This window comes from Xiphophorus hellerii, chromosome 19 (genome assembly GCF_003331165.1).
Source record: "Xiphophorus hellerii strain 12219 chromosome 19, Xiphophorus_hellerii-4.1, whole genome shotgun sequence".
Lineage (NCBI taxonomy): Eukaryota > Metazoa > Chordata > Actinopteri > Cyprinodontiformes > Poeciliidae > Xiphophorus > Xiphophorus hellerii.
This window is the reverse complement of record NC_045690.1, coordinates 23522680-23541984: the sequence shown is the minus strand read 5'-3', so window position 1 is coordinate 23541984 and position 19305 is coordinate 23522680. Positions and strand designations below refer to the sequence as shown.

Sequence of the window (19305 nt, the reverse complement as noted above, 5' to 3'; positions counted from 1 at the left end):
TTCCGTCGTCATAAAGCTTCACATATATGTAGACAGCGGCTAGTTACCTAACATCGTCGACCGAAACCAAAACGAGAGGAGCGCAGTCGTCTAACGATTCTTTTTTTTTTTTTAATCGACACAGGCACTTATTTAGTTTCAAACGTGGATACCAAGAGTCTTGTATAAGTAACTGCCGCTGTGCGAAAAAGAACAGTTTATCAGAAGAGAGCGTAACATCTGGTGTTTGAACTCCGCGCATACGTAGTTTTAGCACGCTAGCTAGCCAGCTAACTGCGCTAGCCGAAGAAGAAAGGCCGTCGAGTTGACCCAGCGTCAGTTACTCCAACTGAACGAATCGCCCTGGCAGATTACAGCTGACGTTCCAGTAGCTGGACCGCAAAACCTTCGCTCAAAAGACGAGAACACCGAGAAAGGATGGCTCTGAAAAGGATTCACAAGGTAAGACGCCGTCGTTAAAATGTTAGCTAGTCGCGTTAGCCGGGCTAGCCACCCACAATGCAGCCGTATCCTGTGAAACCAGGCGGTGATGCGTGTTCGAGGAAGCGTCAACTTCACAATTCTTTCACGTACGCCACTTTGACGAATTTCGAGTTTAGTTTGCGTTGTTTCTTATAAACTTCGTTCTTGCCGGCTAAGCACTGACGTACGTCGGTTAAGTTTTATTCGCTAAACACCAGGCGGCTCGTTGGCTATTGTTAGCAGTTTCAGTTACAGGCTAACTTTGTTCATCGAGACGGGTTGACAACAAGATGTCGCATAGTTGTCACGGTTCTTCATACCTTCACACACAACGCGCGGTTTCGGGCCCTCCGGTCGCCCAGAGCTCGTGCTGAACTACGGCAGTTGCCAACATTTCCAGTCGGGACTCCATGACTCATTTTCTTTTCTTTTCCTTTTTTTCTCTCTCTTTTACTTTCTGAATCCGTCTTTGTACTCTACGCCGGCTAAAATTACGGATTTCCTGGGAGTTTGCTCCTACTCATTTACCTATATTTACATTTACGTCGAGCTGTTAAATGGACACTCGCACTAAAAGTGTTGACAGGTCGGCTTGATTTCTTCACTCTAGAATATTCCTTCAAGGAAATCCCTCAACTTGTTTGTGAAATGGTGTCTGAAGGCCGGGGTGGGGCAATGCTTCCACCTCACTCTAAAATAGCTGTATACCCATAAATAACAGGGTAGCTTTTACGGCATGTACATAGGGTGAATTTTCCAGTTTAGGGTGTAAGATGATGGTAGGTGGTCCACAGATGCAACTGGAGAATAGAAAGGGGGTCAACAGTGTCAGTGGATGTTTGGGAAAGGAAATTTTGACATCTGGGATTTGAAAAGCTCAATTCCTTACACTGCTTTTAAATAATATTGACCCATCACTGTCGGCTAATTAGTTGTTTTAACTAATTTTTTTGTATTATTATAGGAACTTAATGACCTGGCTCGTGACCCTCCAGCACAGTGCTCAGCTGGCCCAGTGGGTGATGACAGTAAGTTTTTTTAAAAAATTTTTTTACCTTTCATTTCAGCCACATTGTTTTTCAAAATAACCTATTAATTTACTAATGTAATATAATTTGTAAAGATGTACAGATCTGGCTTATCCTGACCTGCCAGTTTAAGTTTTGATCTTTGTTGTTGCTGCTCCTCTGCTGTATTGTTTGTTTTTTTATTTATTTATTTTGAAGTGCTGTAGGTTCTTTTGATTTTTGTTTTGAATTTGAAAGAAAATGGAGGGGACAAAACTCAAAATCAAAGTGGATCAGAAAACATGGCTATGGGAATATGTAATAATTGACTAAAATGCTCAAATTGTCCTATGTCAAATTTAAAAATGGAGGGAACAAAATCATCATTTGGATTGGTCGATGAAAACAAAATGTGCAAATTCTAGTCTCCTATGTATAAAATATATTTTACAGAGTTGCCCAGCGAGAGGGAACACAAACATTTGCTGCCGGGAAGCTATGAGAAATCTCCGGCTGAATACTTCCCGTCAGATCACATACCTGTGACCTTTCACCATTTTCTAACGTTTTGCTTTCTGTTCTCCGCAGTGTTTCACTGGCAGGCCACAATCATGGGACCAGTAAGTATTTTATGACATAATAGTTGCGCACCAACATAAACCGGAATGGCGTTCTTGGCGGCTTTTCAATGCGTCCGTAAGATAAAGGTCAAAATTTGACTTGAAAATGTTAGAGAGCTGCGTTCAGGAAGTGTTGAATCCTTTCTAAAGCAGAAACTGTGTCCATGTTTCAGAGCGACAGTCCATATCAGGGAGGAGTTTTCTTCTTGACAATTCATTTTCCAACAGACTACCCCTTCAAACCACCCAAGGTAAGCAGACACACTCAATAAAACAACGCTAGAACACATGGTCGCGGTGGAAAAAAAATATATATATTTTTTGGGGGGGTAAAGTTGCTGTCCCTTTTTTTTTTTTTTTTTTCCTTAATCAACCCATCAAACACAGCTCTTGTAAATCAAACTGGTTTTTGGAAACTATTTGTTTGTTTGGAAACTTGTGACGCACTACCTGTCATTCCAGAAACAGGCAGTCACCGCTCTGGAAGAAGGAATTTAAAATATGTACCCAACGTGTGCAGCTTTGCCTTATCTAACGTATATGTTCTGTTTGTTTTTTTTTGTCCTCTTTCCCTTCAGGTTGCATTCACAACAAGAATTTACCACCCAAATATTAACAGTAACGGCAGTATCTGTCTGGATATTCTCAGATCACAGTGGTCTCCAGCACTTACTATTTCTAAAGGTATGAATATTCATGTGACTCAAGTGGTGAGATTTGGGTTTAGTTCTTTTTTTTATATATACACACATGTATTAAGTCTTAATCTTGTCAAAATAAATTGTCTTATGTGGTCAGGTAAAATGACAAAGCTAGATACAAAAGACACTGACAGAAATGCTGAATGGCTTTGTACTTTATCAACACCAGAGGACCCTAAAACATTTCACATTAGTCATTCACTCACACACTGATGGTGGCAAGCTACTGGACAGCAGCCACAGCTGCCCTGGGGCAGTCTGACAAAAGCAAGGCCCTGATGGCAGCATTTAAGTCAAAAATATAGAAAATAACATTTAATATCTAGAATGGCTTATTTGTAAAGTTTTTTTTTTTAATTTATTTTTCTTTCAGTTCTTCTCTCCATTTGCTCACTCCTATGTGACCCAAACCCCGACGACCCACTAGTGCCAGAGATTGCACGAATCTACAAAACAGATAGTCAGAAGTAAGTACCCATGTTGAATAAACATGAAAATGAGCCAGTTGTGTATCTGGGTAACAGTCATTTCAACTATATATATTTATGGTGTGTTAGAAATGATATTTGACTTTTTATGTATAGTTATAACTTTAAAATGGCTGGGATCTGTTATGTAATCTGGTTTCACTTTGTTAGGTACAATAAACTAGCTCAGGAGTGGACAACAAAATATGCCATGCTTTAGGGTAAGGTGAAGGGCTGGAGCTGCATCTTGGCTGCTGCTATGAGACTGGATGTGCTGCCATGCTCTGACCTCACTGGCCTAACCAGAGGCTTGTGTCTGTGTTTATAAAAGGGGAAAATTTGATTAGTCAAATTGTCTCATAAGATTTACAGGAACCCATTTATTGATCTTAAGGTTTTGATTTATGCTTAAAAATTTGACCTGTTTTTATTTTGACACTGAGACACAAGATCATTCTGTGCAAAATGAAATTCAGATTTTTCTTTTCTTTTGGTAGAGATGCACTAGTGCTGGACAATAAAATAATTTATATATTGCTATGGATACATGGTCAATCTCAATAGATAATACGTCTGATAGAATATTCAATAATTTCACCAAACTCCGATCCGGAACGGCAGACCCAGATCAGAGGAAAGACTTTAGCCATTGGTGATTGGTGTCAACTAACTCACTCTTTTGTTACCTAGCAACAACATGCTGAGTAATTTGCGCAGCAGTAGTAGTTTAAGTTTCCTCTCAGAACCACTTTAAAAAACATCATGGAGTGAAAACTGTGGCTAAAAGAGGAAATGTTATGCCACCATTTCATAAATTTGGAACAAAAAACCTAATCAATAATAATCAGCTGATATGAAACGCTTGTGTCATGATACGTTTTTCAGCCATATTGTCCAGCCCAAAGATGCACAAATCAGATTTTTTTGGCCAGGTTTTGCTGATACTAATATTGGCAGATTTTTTTATTATTTTGATCTCATCTGTAATACAAGAAAGGCATTCAAACTTGTTTATAGCTTTTAGTTTATGGATTAGCACAGTTAGCCTTCCTGTCTGAATGCAGTTGGTTTGAAACTCATTTGGAAGCAAAGACGAGAGATTAACCAACATCTGTGAACGGTCTTTGGCATCTACTAATAATGATTGACACAGCCAAAAACAGTATATATATTTTTTTCGTATTAAGATTTCCAAAAGGCATCCAGCATGTTGTAACTCAGACATGTTGGACATTAAGAAGGATAAATCTGATAGCAGAAAACTGTCTTCTTTATTTAATGTCACCCAAACTAAAGTGTCTTGCGTATCAGTGTTGCCTGGTAGCAATTGCTTAGGGTGCATTCAATGATCAGGAAAAAGATCCAATTTTTGAGTTTCCAGACAGGCGGCAGCTGAATCGTTTGTGCATCTCTGTTTATCTGTGAAACATACAAAAAAAATACCAACATCCTTTTCCATATATGGATGAAAAGTGTACTAAAATTGTCTTCCATCACAAGGATTTGTGTTTTAACAAATTGGAACAGGGTATGTGTGCATGTGAAAGATTACTAACTTGAGCATGAACATAATTTCTCTCTAAACTCCCCATTTATGTAAATGGAGACAATCCCTGACGTTTGAGTGAATAATGTAGGACATGTTTTTGACCTGAAGGTGCATGTGTTTAAAGAAGCCTAAAGCTACACGGCAACCTCGCCGCTGAATCTGAAATATTGGTATTAATAATTAACGACTGTCTTTCTCCTCACAGATACATAAAAATGGCGAAAGAATGGACACAGAAGTACGCAATGTGATGACATCGTTTGAAGAGCAGGTGGAAATCTTTGCTGGTTCAAACTTAAAATTACGGGATTCAGTTTTTTTTTTCTTTTTCACTGTATTTTTGGTTAATCAATGCATTTGACCTCCCCTCTTTTTTTCTTTTCTATTTTTGTTTTTTTCTTCTCCCCCCCCCCCCCCCCCCCCCCCCCCACCTGCACGCTCATAAGAAGATAGTGTTTTCTGTGTAGGTCATGCCAGTTTCTGTCAAATTGTGACTCCTTTTTGAGTTGAACAGAAGGAAAAAAAAAAAACCCAAACGAAATCATAGCTCCTAACACCAGAGTGAGAGCGCTCGACACATTGTAATCATTTCCACACTTCAAAACTCGGACGCAGCTGCTCTCCTGAAACCTGCTGAAAAATCAATCCCACGATGCTCTCTCCCAATTCGTCATCCGGCTGGATTTTTGTCTCTGATCGCTGCATTTCTCTTTGAGCTGGCAGTTTCTTGAAAACGTTTCTTCCCTAATTGGTATAATTCTGCATTTTATCAGATAGCAGAATTTTGAGCGCGAGGAAACTGGTTTGCTGGTTGCATCTCATGAGCTGAGGTGACATCAGTATGTTTCTCTGATCAGTAGTGTAGGAATCTATCTGATAAGTGTGTGTTATTCCACTGTCAACGTGTGTACAGAGAAGCAGAGCAGCATATATCAATGTTAAGGAAACGAATATAAGAAGTTCAATGTTGTATTTTATGCATGTTAATAAAGGTAGGCTATTATATCTGATGTTTCTGCAAATTAAGTGAATTGTAAGGTTGAACAGTTGGGGGGAGGGGATTGGTTCTTCACAAATGCTTTTCATTTCTTTTTTTTTTCTGTTATTTAGAAGCCAGTAGATGAGCATTTTTCTTTTCTCTTCATTTTTATGCCCACTCAAACACTGTCTTCTTGTAGCCCTGAAATGTTGATGCAAAGCTAAAGGGTTGATGATCAACTCGTAGCTCTGTTTCTTTTTAGTTTTCCCTTCAATAAAGTTTCTCCAAACTATATTCTTTTGATGCTGTTTTTCATCAATGAGAAACGACACAAAAAAAAAAATGTAATCTTTGCTCAGTTTGACGCTGTGGGTAAAAATCTGTGGAACTAACTGCAATAAAGTGGTTTGATTACAAATAGGATTGAATACATTGTGATCAGTCTGAATGATTACATAGAAAACACTCAAAAGAAATTTGGAATGGAAGCATATTTTTGCATCGAGTGCTGAAAGTACCCATTTCATTGGGTTGGAAAAAATGATTAATATATTAATAAGCTGAAAAAATGTAGCCTGGAAACACGCCTGTTGACAGTTTTTGCCTTTCAATTGGTCACCATGACTTGTCTGAAAATACTGGCTTCTGATTGGTTGGTCTGTACAATAGTCTGCCAAGCTTTTAGCCCCGCCCACTGAGAAAAATGTCCTGCGGCAAACGAAATTGAACTGAAATGGCTAATTTTTTAAAGTCCTTGCTTACAATTTTTTCCCCTCCCGTTTCTAATTTTAAATGAAAAATGTAATTGTTGCTGTGGGGATTATAAAATTGGTTTTGCACCAGTTTCACTCAACCTACCCAGTGTTTTTCATATTGGCAAAATGTTAGTTTAAAAAAAGAAAAGTGCGACATTGGTATTAAAACAAAACAATACCAATGTGACGGCCTTTTTAAGTGCTTAAAACAAAATGCTTGTTTTCGCGCCACTAATATCCCTCCGCCATCAGCTGACTGTCACAGGTTTTGTCACGTGACGAACACGGAAGCGCTCTTTGTCTATCACAAGCCAACCAGTCGTGGCCGTGTAAACTATGCCTCCATGGCGCAGGTTCGGACTCCTTTGAGCTGGGGTTTGCTGTGGCTAGCTGTCGGAGTTCTTCCGGCTCTCGTTTCAGCAGAGAAGCAGCGACTGGAGCTGAGTCTGAACGGAAAATGGAGGCTGTCAAACTCCAACGGGTCGCTGCTTCTGCCTGCGGAGGTACCTGGCTGCGTTCACTCCGCCCTGCGGCGGCAGCAGTACATCCAGGTAGGAAGGAAAATGGTATTTTTACGTACCGTCAACTCGGAGTAAACTGTAAAGCTGTCAGGTCTCCGGCGGAGCGACATCCGTGCACATTTTTGCTAAATTAGCAAAGTTTCGCAGGAATAAAAATCGTCGCTGGTGTTTCCTGTTGGAATGCAGAATAGTCCCCAAGCTTTAGAGGCGGTGTTTGCAGTACTTTCCCATATTAGGAAATTAATTATTTTTAAATTATGTTGAAGAGTTATCGGGATCTCGTTGACAATCAGTTTAAATAAATGTGAAAAATGGGTTTTAATTTAAGTCGATAGAAATCCAATTCATTTAAAAATACTTTACCAATCTCAGAGGTAAGTCAAGTGTAACTGGTGTCAGCCAAGCATCTTCAAAGAGCCACTGGGAATATTGGTAAATCTGAAGAGGGCTTTGACTGTATGATAATCTCTAGAATGTCTTGACATGCTAACAACTCATTATCTGGGCAGTAAAGATGATATTCCACTGTAACATGTTCTGGGAGGTGGTGAGTTGGCAAAGCACTGCTAATCCATGTCATTTGCTTTAGCTGCTCCTCTTTATTAAACCTCTGTCTGGCCGTATGGTTAGAAAGCCAAGCAGAGATACGACATGATCAGACTTAATAGAAATTTCTAATTACCGTAGTAATCCATGACTTTTTGTTGCCTTGATGAGACACGGATGCCAAATTATCCCTGGAGAGTTCATACAAAAAAGAAATAATGTAGCGACCTCTGACCTGTTTTTGAAACAAAATGTTAATTCATGGTGTTTAAATGTGAACATGTTGGAAATAAAAAAAAAGACACACCATTCCATTTCTCCTTTATTTTAAAATAAAGTAAAATGTAAGACCTTTGTCAAAAGATGATGGGTACATTTTTCTACTGTGGGGTTTTGATATTTATGGAAAATTATGTTTCAACAAAGCAGGTTTCTAAACTAATGACAAGAAAATGTATCTAAAAATGATTACTGATAAATTCGAAGTAATAATTCCACGACAAACTATTAGCAAAAATATTCAAATACAAAAAAATTCTACATCAAAACAAAACAAATTGCATTTTCTGCACCACCTTGATTAAAATTGAGACTGACTTTAATTTTAATACAGTTTTTTTTAACTATATGTCACAGAGAGATAACAAATGCTCCAGTAAAGCTTACTGTGTGCTTTAGCTCACACATTTTCAGCATTTGTGTGAGTTGCAGAGAAAAATCTTGTTTAAGTCGTTAAATTGTTTTTTGATTGGCGATTTCAAATTAAATCATGTTTTGTTTCTTAATTCTAGGACCCATATTTCAGGTTTAACGATGTTTCGTACCGATGGATCGCCCTCGACAACTGGACGTATACGACCACATTTACTGCGTCTCCTCAGATACGGTCAGTGTTCCCGTTTGTAATATTGTTGGTCAAATTTTATGACCCGTTTCTTTACTCTTCGCTACATCAGGGTCAAACAGAAGGCGCTGCTCGTCTTCGACGGCGTGGACACAGTCGCGTCCATCTCTCTTAACGGGGTCGTCCTGGGGAAGACGGACAACATGTTTCGCAGATATGTGAGTTCGGCTCAAAAGGGCGTCCGGTGTTGACTTGTATCGGTGTGCCGTCTCTTTAAAACTCTCTCTCTCGTTTGTGTGGAGGGCAGGACTTCTCCGTCAGAGATCTGCTGAAAGACGGCGAGAACGTTCTGGAAGTGGCTTTCCTTTCTCCGGTCCTGTACGCCGCGGAGCGGCGGAGCGCTCACTCTTCCTACGCCGTTCCTCCCGAATGTCCGCCAGACGTCCAGAAAGGCGAATGTCACGTCAATTTCATTCGAAAAGTAAGAAGGAAATATGCTTTGGCCTTGAATACAAAACGACTCGTAAAACTCAGCGGATTGTTTCTACAAAATTTTGTTTGGAGACAAAAATACTTTGTTTTCCTTCCTTTCTGTCTGATTGAATCGAGTCGCTGCACAGATTCTCCATCCGATGTGGGTCTGGACTTCTGACCGGATCAATCTCACACATGCATCTTTGATTATTTAAGTAATCAACTGTTCTGACGATGATTCAGATAAAAAGTTAGTTATACAAGATAAAAAAATTCATTGAAAAAGTACAAATAAACAAATAATTCCATTCCTTTTTAAAATAAGAGTATAAACACTGTTGCGTGAAATGCAGTGACCTTTACATTTTGCTCAAAGGATGAAGCTGAAGCTAAAAAAAAAAGTACTTCAAACAACATTAGCACGGCGTAGATGAACTGTGTAGTTGGTTGGTACAGTTTTTTGTACCAGGTGAAACTAAAACTGTGCGACTTCACTCATAAGTTATGTTTTTTTTCTATCAAATCCAAAATATATTATTTGCACAGTTCCAGCTTAGTTATTGCTCTGTGTTATTATTTCAGAAAAAATTCCATTTTTTTCTATCTGAAAACTCCAGTTAATGATTAATCGATTACTAAATTACTTGACAATCATCTCAATCATCGATTGGTCACGATTAATCGTTTCAGCCCCGATTTGTTGTTTTAATACATTGTATGTTTTCGCTCGTCGTGCGAAAACAGTTTCAAGTCGACTTTTACCAGCTTTCCTGTCCTATGTGTAAACATCCCCACAGCATGATGCTGCCACCATCGTATTTCATCGTATTCATGCTCTGTTCAAGTTGCTCCACTGTGTCGTTTCATTTATTTAAACTTTGTCAATCCACAAGTTGATGCATCGCTGTCCGTTGGTTTATCGCACACACACACACACACACAAAAAAAGAAGATCCTAAGAATTTCCCTTAAAGTTTGCAGTTCTCACGTGAAAACGTCACTATTTTAAAGCGGATCTTCAAAGCTGATGTCTTTTTTTTTTAATGCAGGAGCAGAGCTCCTTCAGCTGGGACTGGGGGCCTTCCTTTCCCACCATGGGCCTTTGGAAAGGAGTCCGACTGGAGGCGTTCGACATCCTGCAGCTTATCCAGCTTTCCTCTCTTCCTCTGTACAGTAAGTTCCAGCCGATATTCATCACCGACTCCCTTTTCTTGCTCAGAACTACGAATCAAAAAGAAGAAACGCGCTGAACCTTAAAGGAATCTCGGGGGACAGTAAACGGAGCGGCTTGTTTCTTTGTTCTGCTGGTCCAGATCGCAGCTCGTCTCAGTGGACGCTGCAGGTGGAGCTTCTGGTTGACGCAGCTCAGTCGTTCCGCGGCGAAGTAGAAATCTCCGTATCCGAGCTGAACTCAAAACGAGCTGCCCCGACGACGTTCCTCCAGGGAAAGTTCAACTACAACTTCACCTTAAACATCAACCAGGTGCCCTCTACAGCTCTGTTGAAGGTTTAGAAGTTTTTAGATTTAAATAATCCCTTTTCTTATCATATATACATATTTTTTAAATCCTCTTTAGGGGTTTTTTGTTCTTGTTTTGTCCAGAACAGAGAGGTGAAACTGTTTTCAAAGTACCAGAATGCACTGATAAAACCCATTAACAAGCTTTAAATATAAAGAAAAAGTTGTGGCTGCATGAGTCATTCTTGAAATGAAATAACATTGATTAATCTCTCCAGAATTTCACAATTTCTTGTTATTTTTAATTTTTTTTCTATGGCACTAATTTATAAATATTTGCGAGAAATTTTGCAATTCTTGCACTTATGTAAGTATTGTATCTACATGGATTGTAACTTGACTTCAAGTCAGGCTGAGGCAACGATGTAGTAGGGGTAAGAAACACCGCCACCTGCAGGTGGGAGTTGGCATCGCTTAAACCTGAAGTTTTTGATTGGTTTTGCAATAAACTCACAATTATGCATTAAAGCACAAATGCGGGGATTTTTAAAATTTTTGAGTGAATGTCCGCAACAGTAGAATCGCAAAAAACAGGAGGGACGTATTGGTGTAATGTTGTCAAGGTTTGTGATGTCAAAAATGGGTCTAATCTTGCTATTTATGTGTCTTTACCTGTTTTTTTTGTTGTTGTTGTTGTTTTTTAAAAATTATTATTGTTTTGTCCAGATCAGAGAGGTGAAGCTCTGGTGGCCCAGTGGACTCGGCGATCAGCCCGCTTACCTGCTCACTGTCAGGGCTTTTCTGGGGAAGTTTCTGATCCTGCACAAAGAGTCCAAGGTCAGGCTCTTCCTCTAGTTTTCAGACGTTTTACTTGCAGTGCAACAGGCTGACAGTTACGATCAAACTATCATCTTACCCTGGTGAAAATTTTCGTATGATTACAGGAATGTGGAATTATTGTTACAATGATAAATTCCAATTAAGGGTGTTTGAAAATGGTTATTTCATTTTCTCCTCTGTTTGTTCCCTGAAAGTATCAATAAATCCATAAATCTGATTAAATACTGTTACTATGTGCAGTTTAGTAATAAAAACCACTTCTTTTTGTAAGCAGTGTCCTAGCAAAGCCTGTTTAGTGTTTTTATGAGCAGTGGTTGTGTTTTATGGGCTATGATTACATTAACATGCAGTCTCATCCATACATTTGCCTAAAATAAGACTGTAAAGAAGTTTTAAATCCTTTTTTATTATCGCAATAAATCTCTCAAAATATAAGCTTTGAAGTCTCTACCGCCTACCCTTACCTCACACACACCCTTCAGGCTTCAAAATCTTAACTTAAATACATTTCTCACCACATGTTATGTTAGAATCTACAGAAATTCAGCTGCTGGAAGCTATTAGACCTGCAGAATTTAACTTAAAATAATAAAAAATGTAATGTCTTCAATTATAAGCTGAATCTCTGTTGCAGGTGTTTTTTCGCACTGTGGAACTCATCCAGGAGCCCGTCGTCGGATCCCCGGGCTTGAGCTTCTATTTCCGCGTCAACGACCGACCCGTTTTTCTCAAAGGATCCAACTGGATCCCAGCTCACTCCTTCCAGGACCAAGTGACACCAGCAAGGTCGGTCGCTCCTTTTCGGAGTGCTGCTTAAATAAACTCCTGTTTTTGCGCCACATTCTTCCTAAGATCTCCCTCCGATTGCCCTGCAGCTTGAGAAACCTGCTGCAGTCGGCTGTCGACGCCAACATGAACGCGCTGCGGGTCTGGGGAGGAGGCGTGTATGAACAGGACCTGTTCTATGACATCTGCGATGAGCTGGGCGTCATGGTAACGTCTACCGACTGCACAGATTCATCACATCCAGTCAGTGTTACGAAGATAACGTTCAGAAACTGCAGTGTTCAACGTCAGAAGCAGGAAGCGCATAACTGAAGATCAGAAATGGGTCTAATGTCTGTAATTATGTGTCTGGTAGCTGTTTTAAAACATGTCTTAAGTTTTAAATGTACATAAAGTAGCGTGTTAATATTACATAATGTGGGTTTAATCAGATTTTACCCATTTGACCTAAAAGACTCCCCCCCCCTCCCCCGTCTCTCTGTCCACTTCCTGTCTGATTACTGTCAAATAAATGCCACCAGTCCCCAAAACAATTCTTAAAGGGGCAGTACTGTGCGTTTTCCAGTCACAAAGTGCCATTTTATTGCACAATCAAGAAACCCATCTACTATAAAAATGGGTTTATATATAAACTGCACAAATTTATAAATATTTAAATCTAAATAAATTATAAATTTATATAAATATACATTATATAATTATATGCCTTTATATAATGTATATTTATATACATTTGAAATTATATTTATATAAATTATAAAGTCTTTAAGCCTTTGTTTCTTTTACTTTTGGTGTCTGCCTTACACATAATAACTACCCCAATAACTCCCAGAGAACACGGCGGCTTCGTTTAGACGTAAACAAACCGATGACTAGCAGCCATTTTTAATTTTTTTGGAATTGAGAGCAGATTTTGCACTGTGTGAACCCGCCGAACAGACGGGCTCTGGAAGCATTAAACCACGTGTGCTTAGGTCTGGCAGGACTTCATGTTCGCCTGTGCCATGTATCCCACCGAGGACGACTTCGTTCAGACGGTGAGAGAAGAGGTGGTCCAGCAGGTGAGGGAACACGGCGACACGATCCGCTTTCCGTTTGTTTCCCGTCTGTAAACAGGAACGTATGCACGTTGAAACGCAAAGCTGATCAGAGAAACATCCACGCTGTGGGCTGGTGGTGCTCACTGTTTTTGGTTTTTCAGGTGCAGCGCCTGAAGTCGCACCCTTCCATTATTATTTGGAGCGGGAACAACGAAAACGAAGCTGCCTTGGCGACGAACTGGTTCAGCATCCCAGCTTCCCTAAAGCCGACCTACGTGAACGACTACGTGACTCTTTATGTGAACAACATCCGGCAGATCGTCCAGCAGGTCAGAGTTTGAGGCATTTTATTTAAGGCCATATCAAGATTATGAATGTTCTTAAAGGGACGGCTGTGCCAGAACACACTGATAAAACCCAGTAACAGACTGGTAAATTAAAAATAAAAAAGAGCTCTGTCTTCTTAAAATTAAATCATTTTGAACAACTCTTTACACTGGTGGTGGCCCACCAGGCTTATAATACACTGGGAGAAACGTTTGACTGATTGGTGTGATTTTTAAATTTTTTTTAAAATTATATTTAACAACACATATCCGCTCCAGGAGGACCCGAGTCGTCCGTTTCTCGTCTCCAGTCCGACCAACGGGGCTGAATCGGAGCAGGAGGGCTGGGTGGCAGCGAACCCGTACGACCCCCGCTACGGAGACGTTCACTTCTACAGCTACGTCCTGGACTGCTGGGACTGGAAGACGTTCCCCCGGACGCGCTTTGCCTCCGAGTACGGCTTCCAGTCCTGGCCGTCTTTCTCCACTCTGCAGCCGGTAATTCAACACAAGTGTTTTCTCTTACGGTTTCAGAAAATTTTATGTTTTTTTGTTTTTTTTGAGTATTTTTGCTAGGCCATGGCAAAGCAGCACATATTTGTGGATTGGAAAGAAAATATATATACTTGTTTTCAAAATTTTGTCAGGCTTTTTGTTTCTTTCAGTCGTACCCTCCATAAATTTGACCTTTAATCGAAACAAAGTAATCGTTAATAGTTAACCATAAAAATTCCTGTTTTATTTAGGGATAAAAGAATATAGGGGACTAAATACAAATGCAGGCCACACTTTTCATATCATTTGTAAAAAGATTTGAAATGTATGTATCAGTGTTTGTCCTCTGCAACACTGTGTGCTACTTTGTTGTGGTTTTCCACATCGTATCTAACTAACATACGTTGGACGGGTTGTAACGGGGCAAAATGTTTTCTAATTCCACCTGAATTTAAGATACAAAGTTAAAGATATAAATCTGACCACAGGGTGAGGAAGGAGGCATAGAAATGATCAGATGTGAACTTTAAATCTCACTTATTGGTGGGTAAAAAGTTATAAAAAACACAAAATCCTATTTTTCATCTAGGTTCAAACAAAAGTACATTACAAGTAACTTCTCAACAAAATCTAAGAGTTTATTTTAAGTCGATAATTATTTAATATTGATTCCAAAACGTACTAGTTCCACTGGCATTTATAACAAGACATTTTTGCACTTCTGCCAGTAAAACTAGAACTTTTTAAAATAAATATTAAGTAATTATTGATTTAAAACAAACTTCTGTGTCTTACAGAAAAAATTACTTGTAAGTTTGTTTTGTTTTATTTGTACTATTAATATATTTGCACTAAAAACTAGACCAAAAAATACTAGTTTTTAGTATTGGCAAAAAAATCTTGGTTTTCTGATCAATTTTTGTCAGACTTTAAATGGTAAACGTATAACAAAATGAAGCTTATTTAAAAATAAGCTTCAGGGTGAATTTCACCCTGTGAATTTTTGAATTATGAGGAATAAAATCCGACCTGGTCTTCCACGTCTTCACAATTTGAATCTTTTTTTCCTGCTGCCGTGTTTTCAGGTTTCCGTGCAAGAAGACTGGAGCTACAGCAGCAATTTCTCTTCCCACCGTCAGCATCACGAAGACGGGAACCGCCAGATGTTGCAGCAGGCCGCTCTTCACTTCATCCTGCCCAACTCCACATTTCCCCTGAAGAGATTTACAGACACTCTGTACATCACTCAGGTAAACCTCTTAACACACCTCATGTCCTACGCGTTCAATGTTGCACGGAAATGAGAGTTTAGAAACATATTTTCGTGTTTTTTACAATTTTTTTTGTCTTGTTTTTATTGCCTCACATTCAGGCTCATGGGGCTGTTGCTGAAGTAGTTATACAAGGGAAATGTCCATATAAAAGACCAATCTGTCATTAACCTTTTAATGCCTAATGTCTCATTTTTTGATAAGATTATTTCTTTAACAAAATATTTTCCTAAAACAATCTGCTACTCTGTAAACATCTTATGTTTAGATATATATAAATATGTAATGTACTTCTTAAATTGGTAAAAGTCGGGAACGCTTTTTAAGTATCATTCAGTGTTGTGTTTATTGTGTTTATGAAAGTTATTTTTGGTTATGACAAATAAATAAACGCAGAACCCTGACGAACCAATTATGCTACAAATAATCAGTACATCATTTAAAAAAAATCTTAGTTTCCTAATAAATGTTTGTCAGACTTTAAATGGTAAACGTATAACAAAATGAAGCTTATTTTAAAAACCCCATCAAAAATATATAATTACCTTAAGTTTAATTGAAATATGTTGATTTATTTCGATAATAAAAATGGGATTTCAGTCATCTCAGTTGTCATCTCAGTTGTGTCTTGATGGTTGCGCAGGTCATGCAGGCCGAGTGTGTGAAGACGCAGACAGAGTTCTACCGGAGGAGTCGAAGTGAAATAATTGAGGGCAAAGGTCACACAATGGGCGCCTTCTACTGGCAGCTCAACGACATCTGGCAGGCGCCGTCCTGGTCATCAATCGGTGCGTGAACTGGTACCTGGAAGGCCTTTTTTAAAAATTCTTTTGCAACTCTGTTTACATTCTTTGACCAACATTTCTCTGACTGTTATTTTAATGGCTACAAGGAGACTAGTTGAAGTTACAAGGCTGCGTTGCGCCTTTTGCTTTCTCTGTGTGCAGAGTTCGGTGGGAAGTGGAAAATGTTGCACCACTTTGCTCAGAACTTCTTCGCCGCCGTCCTTCCTGTGGGTTTCGAAGACGACGACACGCTGTTGGTCTACGCCGTCTCTGATCTGAGTCGTGACCTGGAGCTCAGAGCTGTGGTTAGCTTCGACTTGTACACCTTTGAAATGTGTCACCGAGTCCAAAAAGAATCAGTGGCACATAACTGTGAAGAGGGGAGACAAGGAGGCCTTGACTTTTGACCTATTTTATACATACTTTCTCATTAGGAAGATAAATAAAAATCCCTCTAGTTGAGTTAAACCTTTGGTTTCAGTTAAAGGAAATGAAATGTCCAGTTTATCTACAGATTAAAGAGAGCATGAATCTTATTTACCATTTGATTAAATACATTTCTGAACCTTAATGTAAAAACAAAGATATAACACAAAATTTCAGTTTTGGACATTTCATACCGGACTCTTTCGTAGCTTCTTAAAGTTCATATGTCCATTTCTTCTCACCATGGCGACAGTTTGTAAGCGCTTTCGCAGCCTGTGATTTAAACTCATAGTTAATAGCCTGGAAATTTAGTGTGTGACTCGAGCAAACGTCATCTTTAATGTTTATTTTGGTTTGATCAGGAGTTTATTATTATCTCCGTTTTCTTATGAGTTTGTTGGCTCAGTTAGGGCCGAGAATCTCCAGGCTCTTCCAGACTGGATCTGTTTGCGGTTCAGAAGGATACGACGCCATTTTGAATCTAGTTTGACAAAAAGACTGAGGATACCGCGAATAAAAATAAAAAAATCCATTTAAAAATCATTACCATCATAGAGCTAGACATATATAGATTTTTTTTTTTAAAAAAGGTACAGAAGTAGTAAAAAAAACTCTTTTTATGTATTTATCTGGCATCTAATAGGATCATAATGCCTAGTAATTTTTTAAGGTGTATTTTTCTGAATATTTCCATATTTATTTTTATTTATTTATTTTTTATTAATTTAATTTATTACTGCTTTTAGAGTCTTGATTTTTTCTTTTATCAGTCACATATCAGCAGAAACAGTGGGGTTTTTTTCATATGTGTGTGTGTGTGTGTGTGTGTGGGTGTGTGTGTGTGTGTGTGTGTGTCAGGTCACAGTGTACTCCTGGGCTGGCCTGGACTCTGTTTGCACGTTGACATCAAACCCGCTGCTGGTGTCCGGAGGCGGCGCTGCCGTCATTTACAAACAGTCTGTTGCCGCCCTGCTGGCTGGGTGCGGTCACTGCACCCGCCTCACCTGCCTTCTCACCTTCCACCTACAAGATGAAGGCGGCGCGCAGCATGGCCCAACCAACCGCCACTTCCTCTGCTCACCCAAAGACGCCGTGGGGCTGCAGAGACCCAACATTACTGTAATTAGATTTCCTAAATTCACTTTGGACACATAATAGATGATAAAATCCACAATGTTTTGTGATTTTTTTAAAAATGTATTTATTTTTTGTAAACCTCTTTATCTGCCAGTTTTAGCCGTTTCCTTTTTCTCTTTAACATCTTTAAGAAGCAAAGAAATGGGTTTTTTTTCCCATGCCATCTGGATAAGGTGAAAACTTAACGGACCTGACTTCATTTTTATTGTAACGTAAACACAAAGACTTTCTCAGAAACAAGCCAAGGTTTCAAAACTTCACCTCTGCATCATTGAAATTTTGATGATCCAGACAAATCCCTCAGACTGTCTGTGCTAACAATCTAAGCATCGCAATAGTTATTACGAAATGAATAAACGCTGTGTCCATCTTACTTACTGTGATTTATATTTACTTGTTAGACAGATAAATCATTCACTGAATGATCGTAACATTCAGGAGCATTCAAGTATATCGGCGCTGACATAATGCAGAGAGATGTTACACAGCTCTGCAGTTAAACTCTTTTTAAAAAAATTTAAATGAAAAAGTAATTAGTTAACAATTTTAAACTTTTATTAAGAATTGCTATGGTTAACACTATTATCATGATTGGCATTGCTAATAGCATTCCCCTGTATGTTTTCCTGTACAGTGTTGACTCTTCCATTAACTGAGATTTCTGAACGTTTCCCAACACTTCCTACTTCAGCACATTCCTCGACCAACATTTGGTCTCCTCAAAATGATGAAACGCAGCAACTTTACAGTAGAAGTTCACCTTCCTGTTAGCTGCGACGTCGTACTCTCCTGAATAAATAGCCGCCACAAATCTATGGAAGTTGGTTTCCTTTCTAGACGCTTCTAAACCTTTTGTGTTCGGTTTTGAGCACTGAAAGTACCTAACGGGAAAACAACCGGGTCTTCTCTACTCGTGGTCATATCTGCCGCACAGATGAGTGACTGCTTATCTTTAACTTTTTGAATCAAGTGTTAGTTGATTTATTTATTTTTTTGTTTTGTGTTTTTTCTTCCTCCGCCAGGCGAAGGTTCAGGAGGACGAGTCGGGCTTCGCTGTTACCCTCCACTCCGCCGCCGTGGCTCCTTTCGTCTGGCTGGACGTGGGAAACGTCCCCGGTCGCTTCAGCTCCAACGGCTTCCTGATGGTTACAAGAAACGCAACCGTCAGGTTTGATGCCTGGCGAGCCACCAGTGTGGGAGAACTGTCCGGATCGCTCACAGTCACAACTTTAACGGACGTTTACTGATCTGAGAGAGCGAGAGCCTCCAGTTTAGAGCCTTTGCTGCTCTAAGATGTTTCACGCTTGTGGGACTTTTGAATGTGATGTTTTTATCTTCTTTTCTTCTTTTTTTTTGTTTCCTAAGCCTACTGAAACAACAAAGATAGGATTATTAGTATTTGCTACTTTTGGAACAGGGTGAGGCTCTGCATGTGGTGAGCAGCTGAGTATCTCAGGGATGTGAGTTTTTACAGTACATGAAGCATTCATACTCCCAGAATTTGTCAAAGGTGCCGTAATGCAGAATGACTTGCATTTTGGTTTTTTTGGTTTTTTGCTTGATTTTGCACATTTTTTGTCATATCAGACTCTTGATTCCTCCCACCAGGAATGTTTTGTACCACAAACATTTAACAATTAAATTTAAAGATCGTAAAAGTAGCTGCGTTACAAACGTGTCCAAAACTTTGTCGATATTTCCACCAATGTAAAAAAAAAACGACACAATTTTGCAATTGTGCAAGAAATGCAATGAAAATCAGATGTGAATAATATTTGTCCTCGTGAGAAGTCGCTGCGCCATCATCGTCTTGCT

General features: G+C 39.2%; 2 protein-coding genes across 3 annotated transcripts; both read left to right on the top strand.

Annotated features, from left to right (window-relative positions):
* Positions 1–48: 48 nt before the first annotated feature.
* Positions 49–6079, top strand: LOC116708413 (ubiquitin-conjugating enzyme E2 D2-like). Of its 2 annotated transcripts, XM_032546259.1 has the most exons (8): positions 49–441; positions 1427–1490; positions 2058–2089; positions 2263–2340; positions 2668–2773; positions 3164–3257; positions 3429–3478; positions 5012–6079. In XM_032546259.1, the coding sequence occupies exons 1-7, from the start codon at positions 418–420 to the stop codon at positions 3475–3477; spliced, it is 447 nt and encodes a 148-aa protein (XP_032402150.1). In that variant the 5' UTR covers positions 49–417; the 3' UTR covers position 3478; positions 5012–6079. The 2 variants fall into 2 exon arrangements, with proteins under 2 accessions (XP_032402150.1, XP_032402151.1); XM_032546260.1 differs by lacking the exon at positions 3429–3478 and having other exon boundaries at positions 53–441.
* Positions 6080–6809: 730 nt separating this feature from the next.
* On the top strand, positions 6810–19151 carry manba (mannosidase, beta A, lysosomal). Its single transcript, XM_032546255.1, has 17 exons — positions 6810–7091; positions 8399–8493; positions 8564–8669; positions 8759–8932; positions 9975–10098; positions 10239–10408; positions 11111–11221; positions 11859–12010; positions 12100–12217; positions 12985–13071; positions 13212–13379; positions 13656–13874; positions 14957–15121; positions 15786–15930; positions 16090–16232; positions 17212–17472; positions 18513–19151. Exons 1-17 carry the CDS (start codon positions 6885–6887, stop codon positions 18735–18737), a joined length of 2670 nt encoding a protein of 889 aa, XP_032402146.1. The 5' UTR covers positions 6810–6884; the 3' UTR covers positions 18738–19151.
* The last annotated feature ends 154 nt before the right edge of the window (positions 19152–19305 follow it).

What these genes read in the sequence shown, in the direction of transcription:
- manba (XM_032546255.1), top strand. Translation starts at nt 6,885, where the DNA reads ATGGCGCAGGTTCGGACTCCTTTGAGCTGGGGTTTGCTGTGGCTAGCT. An exon ending in ACGTCAATTTCATTCGAAAA is followed by an intron (nt 8,933 to 9,974) that starts GTAAGAAGGAAA and finishes TTTTTAATGCAG; the next exon opens with GAGCAGAGCTCCTTCAGCTG. An exon ending in TTCCTCTCTTCCTCTGTACA is followed by an intron (nt 10,099 to 10,238) that starts GTAAGTTCCAGC and finishes CTGCTGGTCCAG; the next exon opens with ATCGCAGCTCGTCTCAGTGG.
- LOC116708413 (XM_032546259.1), top strand. Translation starts at nt 418, where the DNA reads ATGGCTCTGAAAAGGATTCACAAG. An exon ending in AGGCCACAATCATGGGACCA is followed by an intron (nt 2,090 to 2,262) that starts GTAAGTATTTTA and finishes TCCATGTTTCAG; the next exon opens with AGCGACAGTCCATATCAGGG. An exon ending in TACAAAACAGATAGTCAGAA is followed by an intron (nt 3,258 to 3,428) that starts GTAAGTACCCAT and finishes TCACTTTGTTAG; the next exon opens with GTACAATAAACTAGCTCAGG.